Raw genomic sequence first — 12,500 nt, 5'->3', positions numbered from 1 at the left:
CTTTTCTCCTCCAAACATATTGCTGGGTATTGTGGCCCAACAGCTCAATTTTTGTTTCATCTGACATCACATGGACAAAGATAAGACCTTCTGGAGGAAAGTTCTGTTAGATGAAACAAAAATTGAGGTGTTTGGCCACAATACCTAGCAATATGTTTGGAGGAGAAAAGGTGAGGCCTTTATCCCAGAAACACCATACCTACCGTCAAGCATGGTGGTGGTAGTATTATGCTCTGGGCCTGTTTTGCTGTCAATGACACTGGTGCTTTACAGAGAGTAAATGGGACAATGAAAAAGGAGGATTACCTCCAAATTATTCAGGACAAGCTAAAATCATCAGCCTGGAGGTTGGGTCTTGGGCGCAGTTGGGTGTTCCAACAGGACAATGACCCCAAACACACGTCAAAAGTGGTAAAGGAAAGGCTAAATTAGGCTAGAATTAAGGTTTTGGAATGGCCTTCCCTTAAACGTGTGGACAATGCTGAAGAAACAAGTCCATGTCAGAAAACCAACAAATTTAGCTGAACTGCACCAATTTTGTCAAGAGGAGTGGTCAAAAATTCAAGCAGAAGCTTGTGGATGGCTACCAAAAGTGCCTTATTGCAGTGAAACTTGCCAAGGGACATGTAAGCAAATATTAACATTGCTGTATGTATACTTTTGACCTAGCAGATTTGCTCACATTTTCAGTAGACCCATAATAAATTCATAAAAGAACCAAAATAACCGTCTTTGCTCCACAGTACCATACCATACCATACCATACCAACTTTATTTATAAAGCCCTTTAAAAACAAGCACAGTTGAAAAAATAAGGGCTGTACACCACAAAGAAATAGAGGCAAAGGACAGACTAAAAAATAACATTTAAAACAGAAATAAAAATACACATTTAAAAAGCAAATATAAATTACCCTAAGAACAGTTTGTAAGTCTTTGCTGTCGTCCAGCATTCTGTTTTTGTTGACTTTGTAGCCAGTTCAGTTTTAGTTTCGTTCTGCATAGCCTTCCCTAAGCTTCAATGCCTTTTCTTAGGGGCACTCACCTTTTGTTTATTTTTGGTTTAAGCATTAGACACCTTTTTACCTGCACGCTGATTCCCGCTGTTTCCGACGTCTACAAAGCAATTAGCTACGGGCTGCCACCTACTGATATGGAAGAGTATTACACGGTTACTCTGCCGAGCTCTAGACAGCAACACATCATTTGCAGACTATAATTACTGGTTGGCACAGTAGTGTGCCCCGGCACGGTGGTTGAAAAACACTGGTCTAAAAAAGACACCTCGATAGTTATTTGCAGCGACCGCATCAGACTGCAATTGAAAAGTAGCACGCCAGCTAACTGCTAGCTAATAAGACGTTGGCTTCATAGCCTGGAGTTCCGTCCCACTTTTGTTTCTTTGTGGTGCCTTCAAGTGCTGAGAACCTGATTGAGGAGCACCGAGTGGACACAATGCGGACCAAACACGCCATCTGTGCCACGAGGCCCCCGCCCCACGCACACACAACCACTGAAAGTTGAACTTGACAAGCATCTGTGCCCCCCCAATCAATACTGCCCCCCCCCCCCCCCCCCCCCCTGCTCTCTGGCCTCTCGCTATCAGCGCCAATCTATAAGTCTTTGTCTTGGTCTTCCTGCGCTGCCGTCTCCAAAGACAATCCCTGAAACGTAAAAGTGACCTACATCGGAATCGGACGCGCGGCGCCTGGAGCCAAAGGGCAGGCGGAGCCGGCGGACAAGAAGACGAGCGTCGATTGGAAGTTGATTGTGGAAATTTCACTTTTGCTGTCTTTTTTCTCCTCGCCGGGACAAAAGCCACAAAGAGAGCGAGCTGGGTGGGGGGGGGGGGGGTGCGAGAAGAAGGGGGGTGTGTCTTGGGGGGGGGTCGCCTCTTGTGCGTGCAAACAAAAAAACAAAATGGTAGAGTTGACAAAAAAGCTAATGCTCCTCTGGGCCGCGGGCGTCGCAGGCGCCGACGTCGGCGTTCTTTTGTGCGGCCATGTGTCACGCTCGCCGACTTCCCATCTCGCGCTAATGGCCATGCGCAGAGTGTCGGGCTTTTGATTTGGCGGGGCATTAACAGGAAGGCCTGAAAGGACTGGAAATGAACCCAGCCTTGCTCGGGCATGACGCCTCCTCGCCGCCCTTTATCGGCCTGCGCTGCCATTGTTGTCATGGCGCCACGCTGCAGGCCGCACTTGTGCTCCTCTCCTCGCTCCACTTTCTGCTAACCACAACATTCTTCATGCTACTTATTTCTTTCAAAATCTCACCTCATGCTTGCTTCTTCTATTCCTTTTTTTTGTTTATTTGTTTAGTCTTTTTTTCATGATTATTTTAGGTAATAACATATATTGGACTTAAATATATCTTACACAAACTTATTTATTTCAATATCTCACCTTGGTCTTTTTCAATTTCTTGAAATCATGTTTTATTTTTTATTTTTTGCATATTTATATATTTTTTTTTTCTTATTTTAAGTAATGAAACATATTGGATTTTAATCATATCTAACACTATTTGTTTTGATATCTCACTTTTTGTACTTTTGAATTTTTGTAACTCATGGCTGTTTTAAAAAAAAATTATATATATATTATATATATATATATATATAATATATATATATATATATATATATATATAATATATATATATATATATATATATAATATATACAGTATATATATAATTTTTTTTTCCATTTTCATTTTAAGTAATGAAGCATATTGTACTTAAATATATAATACACAAACATATTTTTTCCCAATATCTCACATTTTGCCTTTTATGTGTATGTGTGTGTGTATGTATATATATTAATATATATATATATATGTAATGTATATATATGTGTATGTATATATATGTGTATGTATAATTATATATATATATATATATGTGTATGTATATATATATGTAATATATGTGTATGTATATATATATATGTGTATGTATATATATATATATATGTATGTATTATATAATATATATGTATGTATATTATATATATATATGTATGTATATATATATATGTATATATATATATATATGTATGTATATATATATATGTATTATATATATATATGTGTATTATATATATATATATATATTATATATGTGTGATATATATGTGTATATAATATATATGTGTTTATATATGTATTATATATGTGTGTATATATATATGTGTACTATACTCACATATATATATATATGTATACTATATTATATAATGTATATATATATATGTGTGTGTGTATATATATATGTGTAATATATATATATATATATGTATATACTAATATAGTTGTATATATATATGTATATATATATGTGTGTATATATATATATATATATGTGTAATATATATATACTATACATGTGTGCTATATATATATATATATGTACACTATATAATATATCTACACACACGAGTGTGTGTGTATATATATAAATTTGTGTGTGTGTGTGTGCGTGTATATTATATCTAATATATATATGTGTGTGTGTGTCATGTATATATATAATATAATATATACTATATATATATATATATATAGGATATATTATATATATAGGTAATATATATAGGTATGCTATATATGTGTGTTTGTGTGTGTGTCTATATATATATATATGTGTGTGTGTGTATACTCGTATAATATATATATGTAGATGTGTGTGTGTGTGTGTGTGTATAAATATATGGTATATATGTAACAACCACAATGTATATTAGTCGTGTGTACTATATTATGTATATACTGTATATGTATACACACATGTATATGTGCGTGTGTATATGTATGTATATGTAATACTGTATAACTGTATACACACATGCATATTTGTGCTGTGTGTATATATATACATATATATGTGTACACATGTATATATACGTGTATTCACATGTGTATACATGTGTATAAGTATGTATATATATACTATACTATATATATATATATATATATATATATACTATATTAATATATACTATATATAATTACAGTATATTACAGTATATGTCAGTGTGTGTGTATATATACTATATATACTAAATATATCATACTATATCTATTATCATACTATATACATTTTAAAATGATATATATACTATATACTATATATATATATAATATACTAATATATCATACCATTTTAAAACTGTATTCACATCCAAATTCGCGATCTCTATTCATTCCAAACTCCATTTCATAATTTAGAAAAATATATCATATATCTATCTATATATCATATATTTTTGCAAATAAAAATGTATTTTTAAATTGATTCACATCCGAAATCGCAATTCTAATTTATCCCGATTCCGACTCGATTCTTAATTTTCCAAAATAGATTTAAATTGTTTTGTTTTTCATTAAAAATACATGATTAAAAACATCTGTGTTTAGGCCATCTCCATGCAAGCAGAAAGATATTTTCTAACCTGTAACCTTGAAAAAGTTTCATTATACCGTTTCTGAACGGAATGGTCTCCATGGGAATGGGAATGGGATGGCATGGCATCATTAGGTGGCCAAAGATTCCCACCTGTACTGGCGAGTAAGCGCGGCTCTTGCTCCCACATTCACAACGCCAACTAGCGGTGGAGAGAATCATAACATCAAACTTAGCTGGCGACCTGAAGCAAAAAAAATCCCCCGAGAGACAAGTGGTACCCGCCCAAGTACTGCTGCATTTGCATATTTCCTTGTCATTTTGTGGAGGTGACGCCAAAAAGTGTCCTGCCGTTACGTAACACCGTCTCCTCCTGGCCGCCCGCTCCTGGTGTTTTCCTCCTCAAACGTCAGCCATGTTGGCGGCGACTGCCGTGAGTCTCCCTGCCAAGCGAGGTGCCAGCGTGTGTTCACGTGACCACCATCTTGTGTCCCGAGCGTCTGCTGTAGAAGAACTCCTTGACCGGGGTCTGGTGTGTTCCAGGTTTGGGTCCCTCGCAGCGTCAGGGCGTGGAGGAGCTGGTCGCCGCCTCGCCGTGTCGCTTCGACCACGCTCGCCTCTTCACCGTTCTACAGAAGCAAACTCTGCAGCACCGCATGAACGACTCCTTCTCCTGCTTGGTACGCTCACACACTGTTATTGGATTACTTATTTTGGTTTGCTTTATTGGAGCAATGTCATCAAAGCACACTTTAATCCATGACTTTTCCTGGCTCGTCCACAAAATGTAAAGTAGAAAAGGGCTCTGTTTGTCGCAGTTTACCCGACACATGAAACGTGACAAACTAATGTGAAAATCCACGAATCATCGACTATCCTAACGATTAGTCGACTAATCGGATTATAAAGCGTTAACATATTCAGTGGCTCTAATTTAGCCATCGACTTTTAAATGCAGCTTGAGATATTTTCACGCAAACACAAAGATGTTTTTTATTTATGCCAGGGGTGTCCACACTTTTTCCACTGAGGGCCGCACACTGAAAAATCAAAGCATGCGGGGGCCATTTTGATATTTATTTTTTATTTTTTTTTACAATATATATTTTTTTACCTTTTTCCCCTCATATTTGGTCCGGGGACCCTTAAGGGGTCTCTGTCTTAAAAATGTTCAAAATAAGTCATATATTAAATCTCTTTTTTTTAATTATTCTACGCTTGAATCTGTCAATCAACTTCAGATCTGTCTGTCTGTACAAAGTTTTTTATTTTATTTTTTTAAGTTTTATGAAATTTTTGTTAAAGAAAAACTTCTTTTTTTTTATAGCAAAAACATAAAATATGCAATATTCTCACCTTCTAAAAACTATTCAAAGTGGAATATTACAACATTGATTTTAAATGTTTTATTTTTTTTATTTGGGATCCAAAAGGGTCCCACTCATAAAGTTTTAAAATAAGTCATGCATATTTATTTATTTTTACTTTCAATGTTTAAATCTCTAGATCAACTTCAGATCTACACTATCTGTCGATTATACGTTTTTATTATTATATTTTTCTTCTTTTTTTTCATGCCCTTTTTTGTCAAAGAAAACTTTGTTTTTTGTATGGTTAACACACAAAATAGGCAACATATTCCCCAAAAAACATTTCAAAGTGGAATATTAGATGTGAAGTAATTAGAGCCTCAAATAGGTCAATAATTCATAACAGCATTGATTTAAAATTGTGTTTTTTTGGCGCAAAGACATTTGACACTAAAATTCTTTGGGATCCAAAAGGGTTCCATCTCATAAAATGTAAAAATAAGTCATGCTTATTAATTTATTTTTTTTTTACTTTCAATGCTTAAATCTCCAGATCAACTTCAGATCTACAGTATCTGTTGATTGTAAGTTTTTATTATAATTTTTTTCTTTTTTTTTCATGCCTTTTTTGTCAGAGAAAACTTTGTTTTTTGTATGGTTAACACACAAACTATGCAATATCTGACCCAAAAATATTTCAAAGTGAAATATTAAATGTGAACTAATTGGAGTCTTAAATATGTCAATAATTCATAACCTCTTTGATTTTAAATCATTTAAAAAAAATCCCACTAATATTTTTAGGGATCCAAAAGGGTCCCACTCATAAAAAGTGTTTAAAATAAGTCTTACATATTTATGGATTTTTGCTTTTAAAGCTTAAATCTCTAAATAAATTTCAGATCAATACAGTTTTTATTTTGTTTATTTTTTTTCAATGCTCTTTTTGTCAAAATACGCAGTATTTTCCCCAAAATTTCAAACTGAATATTTGCTTTAAATAGGTCAATAATTCAAAACAACTTTGGATTTTAATACATCATTATATTTTCTGAGCAAAAACAGTAAAAAAAAAAAAAAATAAAACACTCAAATTCTTAGGGATCCAAAAACGTCCCCACTCATAAAAGTGTAAAAAATAAGTGATATGTATTTATAATTTTTTTTTTTACTTTCAAAGCTTAAATCTCTCGATTATCTGTTTTTTTTTTGTTTTTTTTAATGCTCTTTTTGTCAAAAAAAATACTTAGTTTTTTTTTATATGGCAAACACACAAGATATGCAATATATTCCCCCAAAAACATTTTAAAGTGTAATAATTGATGTGAACTAACTTGGAGCCTAAAATAGGGCAATAAATATTAACAACTTTGATTTTTTGTTATTTTTTGGAGCAATGACAGTTTAAAAAAAAATCCCACTAATATTCTTAGGGATCCAAAAGGGTCCCACTCATAAAAGTGTTTAAAATAAGTCATACATATTTATGTATTTTTGCTTTTAGAGCTTAAATCTCTAGATCAATTTCAGATCAATACAGTTTTTATTTTTTTTATATTTTTCAATGCTCTTTTTGTGAAAATACGCAATATTTTTCCCCAAAATTTCAAAGTGAATATTTGCTTTAAATAGGTCAATAATTCCAAACAACTTAGGATTTTAATACATTATATTTTTGAGCACAAACAGTAAAAAAAACAAAAAAAAAAACACTCAAATTCTTAGGGATCCAAAAAACATCCCACTCATAAAAGTGCAAAAAAATAAGTGATATGTATTTATAATTTTTTTTTACTTTCAAAGCTTGAATCTCTCGATTACCTGTATTTATTTATACATGTTTTTGTTTTTTTGAATGCTCTTTTTGTCAAAAAATACTTAGTTTTTTTTATATGGCAAACACACAAAATATGCAATATATTCCCCCCAAAACATTTCAAAGTGTAATAATTGATGTGAACTAACTTGGAGCCTAAAATAGGGCAATAAATATTAACGACTTTGATTTTTTGGAGCAATGACAGTTTAAAAAAAATCCCACTAATATCCTTAGGGATCCAAAAGGGTCCCACTCATTAAAGTGTTTAAAATAAGTCATACATATTTATGTATTTTTGCTTTTAAAGCTTAAATCTCTAGATCAATTTCAGATCAATACAGTTTTTATTTTGTTTATTTTTTTCAATGCTCTTTTTGTCAAAATGCGCAATATTTTCCCCAAAAATTTCAAACTGAATATTTGCTTTAAATAGGTCAATAATTCAAAACAACTTTGGATTTTAATACATTATTATATTTCTGAGCAAAAACAGAAAAAAAAAACAAAACCACTCAAATTCTTAGGGATCCAAAAACATCCGACTCATAAAAGTGTAAAAAATATGTGATATGTATTTATAATTTTTTTTACTTTCAAAGCTTAAATCTCTCGATTACCTGTATTTATTTATAAATGTTTTTGTTTTTTTTAATGCTCTTTTTGTCATAAAATATTTTGTTTTTTTTATATGGCAAACACTAAAAATATGCAATATATTCCCCCAAAAAATTTCAAAGTGTAATAATTGATGTGAACTAATTGGAGCCTTAAATTGGGCAATAAATATTAACAACTTAGATTTTTTGTTATTTTTTAGAGCAATGACAGTTTAAAAAAAAATCCCACTAATATTCTTAGGGATCCAAAAGGGTCCCACTCATTAAAGTGTTTAAAATAAGTCATATATGTTTATGTATTTTTGCTTTTAAAGCCTAAATCTCTAGATCAATTTCAGATCGAGACGTTTTTATTTATTTTTTTAATTTTCAATGCTCTTTTTGTCAAAATACGCAATGTTTTCCCCAAAATTTTTCAAAGTGAAATATTTGCTGTGAACTAATTAGTGCTTTAATTAGTCAATAATTCAAAACAACTTTGATTTTAATACTTTTTTTCCTTTTTTTTTTTGCAAAAACAGTTTAAAAAATACCATTGAAATTCTTAGGGATCCAAAAGAGTCCCACTCATAAAACTGTAAAAAAATAAGTCATATATATTTATTTATTTACTTTCTTATTTTTAAAGCTTAAATCTCTCGACTATCCGTATTTATGAATTTATTTGTTTTTTGTTTTTTTCAATGCTCTTTTTGTCAAAAAATACTTTGGTTTTTTATATGGCAAACACACAAAATATGCAGTATATTCCCCAAAAAACATTTCATAGTGTAACAATTGATGTGAACTAATTGGAGCCTTAAATAGGGCAATAAATATTAACAACTTAGATTTTTTGTTATTTTTTGAAGAAATTACAGTTTAAAAAAAATCCCACTAATATTCTTAGGGGCTCCGTATAAAATGCTTATTTTACCAAATGTTTGATCTTTACTGTGAAATAAATTATAATTTAAAAGTTATTTATGTTAATGTAAAATAGAAATTATTATTGTAAGTTAAAAAATATTTGTATTATTTCGAAACTAGTAAAACAAATATGCAGAAAGCAAAAATATGGTTGCAACAGATTTTAGTTTTTAATGACCAAAAATGACACAAAATTGTATTTATTGATGGCTTGGTTGCTATTATTATAATAAAATACATTTTGTAAACCACAAAATGTCACCTAATTTATTGAACTTATTAAGTTATTTATTGATTGTTTTAATTATTGTTCTTTTTTTTTATAATTAAATTTTTTAATTTATTTATTTAGTTGTTTTTTTTTAATTATTATTATTAAAGAATTTATTAATCAATCCAACAAAAGAATACACAACAATACCATAATAATGCAATCCAATTCCAAAACCAAACCCGACCCAGCAACATTCAGAATAGCAATAAACAGAGCAATTGAGAGTTATTTATTGATGGTTTTAATTATTGTGGATTGTTCAAGTAGAAAAGCATCAGAAAGTTCCTTCTGTTTTTGTACGAACTATAAGATAAATGATACTTTTTGATACCTCCTGTTGCAGCGTTCGCTTTGTACAAAGTGAAAATAAATGTATATTGCTATTGTATATTAGTATTATATTTGAGTACAATTGATCAGTAGCCTTAAGTACTCCCGGAGGAGCAATGCAACTTCTTGCTGGGCTAATCAGCGCGGAGATTGGGTCGGAATAAGCAAGCTGCGTTTTGAATGAGAGCTTTGAAAATGTCAACGAGGCAGAAGAAGCAACCTTGATAGCCTGGGGGAGATGATGGGGGGGGAGGGGGGGGGGAGGTGTATTTGTTCTAATCAATACTTTCCGAGTAGGAACATGAGCCAACACTGACAACTGCTGGCTTTGCTCAATGGCGGGGGGGTGCACCTTCAATAAGTGGGGTCATGTGGGTGGGAGGGGCTGGGGGGGTGGGGGTGGGGGGTGGGATTGACCCATTAGGGTTTTTGTGTTGTGTTCATCCAAACAATCATCATCATCATCATCATCATCACATCATGCTTGAAGATCTTATCTTGCTTTGCGTACAAGTGGTGAAGTTTCAAGTAGACGTGTAAATACGTGTGGGAGCACGTGTCAAAGTAGGAATACATCAACATGTGGCCCAGGTAGGAATCATTATGCACGTACGCGTCCGTCACATTTGACGTCTGTCACGCGTAAACGTTTGTCCCGCGTAACGTTTGTCACACGTCAGCGTCCGTCACACGTAAGCGTCCGTCACATGAAATCGTCCGTCACACGTCAGCGTTCGTTACACGAACGTTTGTCACAGGTAATCGTCTTACGCGTAATAGTCTGTCACTCGTCAGCGTCCGTCACACGTCAGCGTTTGTCAGACGTCTGCGTCTGTCACACGTAATCGACTGTCACACGTAATCGTCTGTCACACGTAAGCGCCCGTCACACGTAAACGTCAGCGTTTGTCACAGGTAATCGTCTCACGCACAATCGTTTGTCGTACGTAAGTGTCTGTCACATGTAAGCGTCCGTCACTCGTCAGCGTTTGTCACACGTAACTTTTGTCACACGTAACCTTTGTCACACGTAACTTTTGTCACACGTAACTTTTGTCACACATAGGCATCTGTCACACGTAACCTTTGTCACACGTAACCTTTGTCACACGTAACGTCTGTCACATGTAATCATCTGTCACATGTAAGTGTCCGTCAAACGTAATCGTCCGTCACAAGTAATCGTCCGTCACACGTAGGCATCTGTCATAGGTAACCTTTGTCACACGTAACCTTTGTCACACGTAACCTTTGTCACACGTAACCTTTGTCACACGTAAGCGTCCGTCACACGTAAGCGTCCGTCACACGTAAGCGTCCGTCACACGTAAGCGTCCGTCACACGTAAGCGTCCGTCACACGTAAGCGTCCGTCACACGTAATCGTCCGTCACATGTAATCGTCTGTCACATATAAGTGTCCGTCACACGTAAGCGTCCGTCACACGTAAGCGTCCGTCACACGTAAGCGTCCGTCACACGTAAGCGTCCGTCACACGTAAGCGTCCGTCACACGTAATCGTCCGTCACACGTAATCGTCTGTCACATGTAAGTGTCCGTCAAACGTAATCGTCCGTCACAAGTAATCGTCCGTCACACGTAGGCATCTGTCATACGTAACCTTTGTCACACGTAACCTTTGTCACACGTAACCTTTGTCACACATAAGCGTCCGTCACACGTAAGCGTCCGTCACACGTAAGCGTCCGTCACACGTAATCGCCTGTCACACGTAATCGCCTGTCACATGTAATCGTCTGTCACATGTAAGTGTCCGTCAAACATAATCGTCCGTCACAAGTAATCGTCCGTCACACGTAGGCATCTGTCATACGTAACCTTTGTCACACGTAACGTCTGTCACATGTAATCATCTGTCACATGTAAGTGTCCGTCAAACGTAATCGTCCGTCACAAGTAATCGTCCGTCACACGTAGGCATCTGTCATAGGTAACCTTTGTCACACGTAACCTTTGTCACACGTAACCTTTGTCACACATAACCTTTGTCACACGTAAGCGTCCGTCACACGTAAGCGTCCGTCACACGTAAGCGTCCGTCACACGTAAGCGTCCGTCACACGTAAGCGTCCGTCACACGTAAGCGTCCATCACACGTAATCGTCCGTCACATGTAATCGTCTGTCACATATAAGTGTCCGTCACACGTAAGCGTCCGTCACACGTAAGCGTCCGTCACACGTAGGCGTCCGTCACACGTAGGCGTCCGTCACACGTAAGCGTCCGTCACACGTAATCGTCTGTCACATGTAATCGTCTGTCACATGTAAGTGTCCGTCAAACGTAATCGTCCGTCACAAGTAATCATCCGTCACACGTAGGCATCTGTCATACGTAACCTTTGTCACACGTAACCTTTGTCACACGTAACCTTTGTCACACGTAACCTTTGTCACACGTAAGCGTCCGTCACACGTAAGCGTCCGTCACACGTAATCGTCTGTCACATGTAATCGTCTGTCACATGTAATCGTCTGTCACATGTAAGTGTCCGTCACACGTAAGCGTCCGTCAAACGTAATCGTCTGTCACATGTAAGTGTCCGTCAAACGTAATCGTCCGTCACAAGTAATCGTCCGTCACACGTAGGCATCTGTCATACGTAACCTTTGTCACACGTAACCTTTGTCACACGTAACCTTTGTCACACGTAAGCGTCCGTCACACGTAAGCGTCCGTCACACGTAATCGCCTGTCACATGTAATCGCCTGTCACATGTAATCGTCTGTCACATGTAAGTGTCCGTCAAACGTAATCGTCCGTCACAAGTAATCGTCCGTCACACGTAGGCATCTGTCATACGTAACCTTTG

The 12,500-nt window shown here is 35.2% G+C and overlaps 1 protein-coding gene across 5 annotated transcripts in view; it reads left to right on the top strand.

The window, feature by feature from the left end:
* LOC133646972 (calcium-dependent secretion activator 2-like) overlaps positions 1-12,500 on the top strand; it is a 269,411-nt gene that overhangs the window by 117,938 nt on the left and 138,973 nt on the right. For all 5 annotated transcript variants that reach the window (XM_062042966.1, XM_062042965.1, XM_062042963.1 and 2 more), the window contains exon 12: positions 4,951-5,087. In XM_062042966.1, coding sequence (XP_061898950.1) covers positions 4,951-5,087 — 137 coding nt within the window. The remainder of the gene's footprint in view (positions 1-4,950; positions 5,088-12,500) is intronic.

Source organism: Entelurus aequoreus, linkage group LG03, assembly GCF_033978785.1.
Source record: "Entelurus aequoreus isolate RoL-2023_Sb linkage group LG03, RoL_Eaeq_v1.1, whole genome shotgun sequence".
Taxonomy (NCBI): Eukaryota; Metazoa; Chordata; class Actinopteri; order Syngnathiformes; family Syngnathidae; genus Entelurus; species Entelurus aequoreus.
The sequence above is the reverse complement of the archived record's forward strand: the minus strand, read 5'-3'. Positions and strand labels throughout refer to the sequence as shown.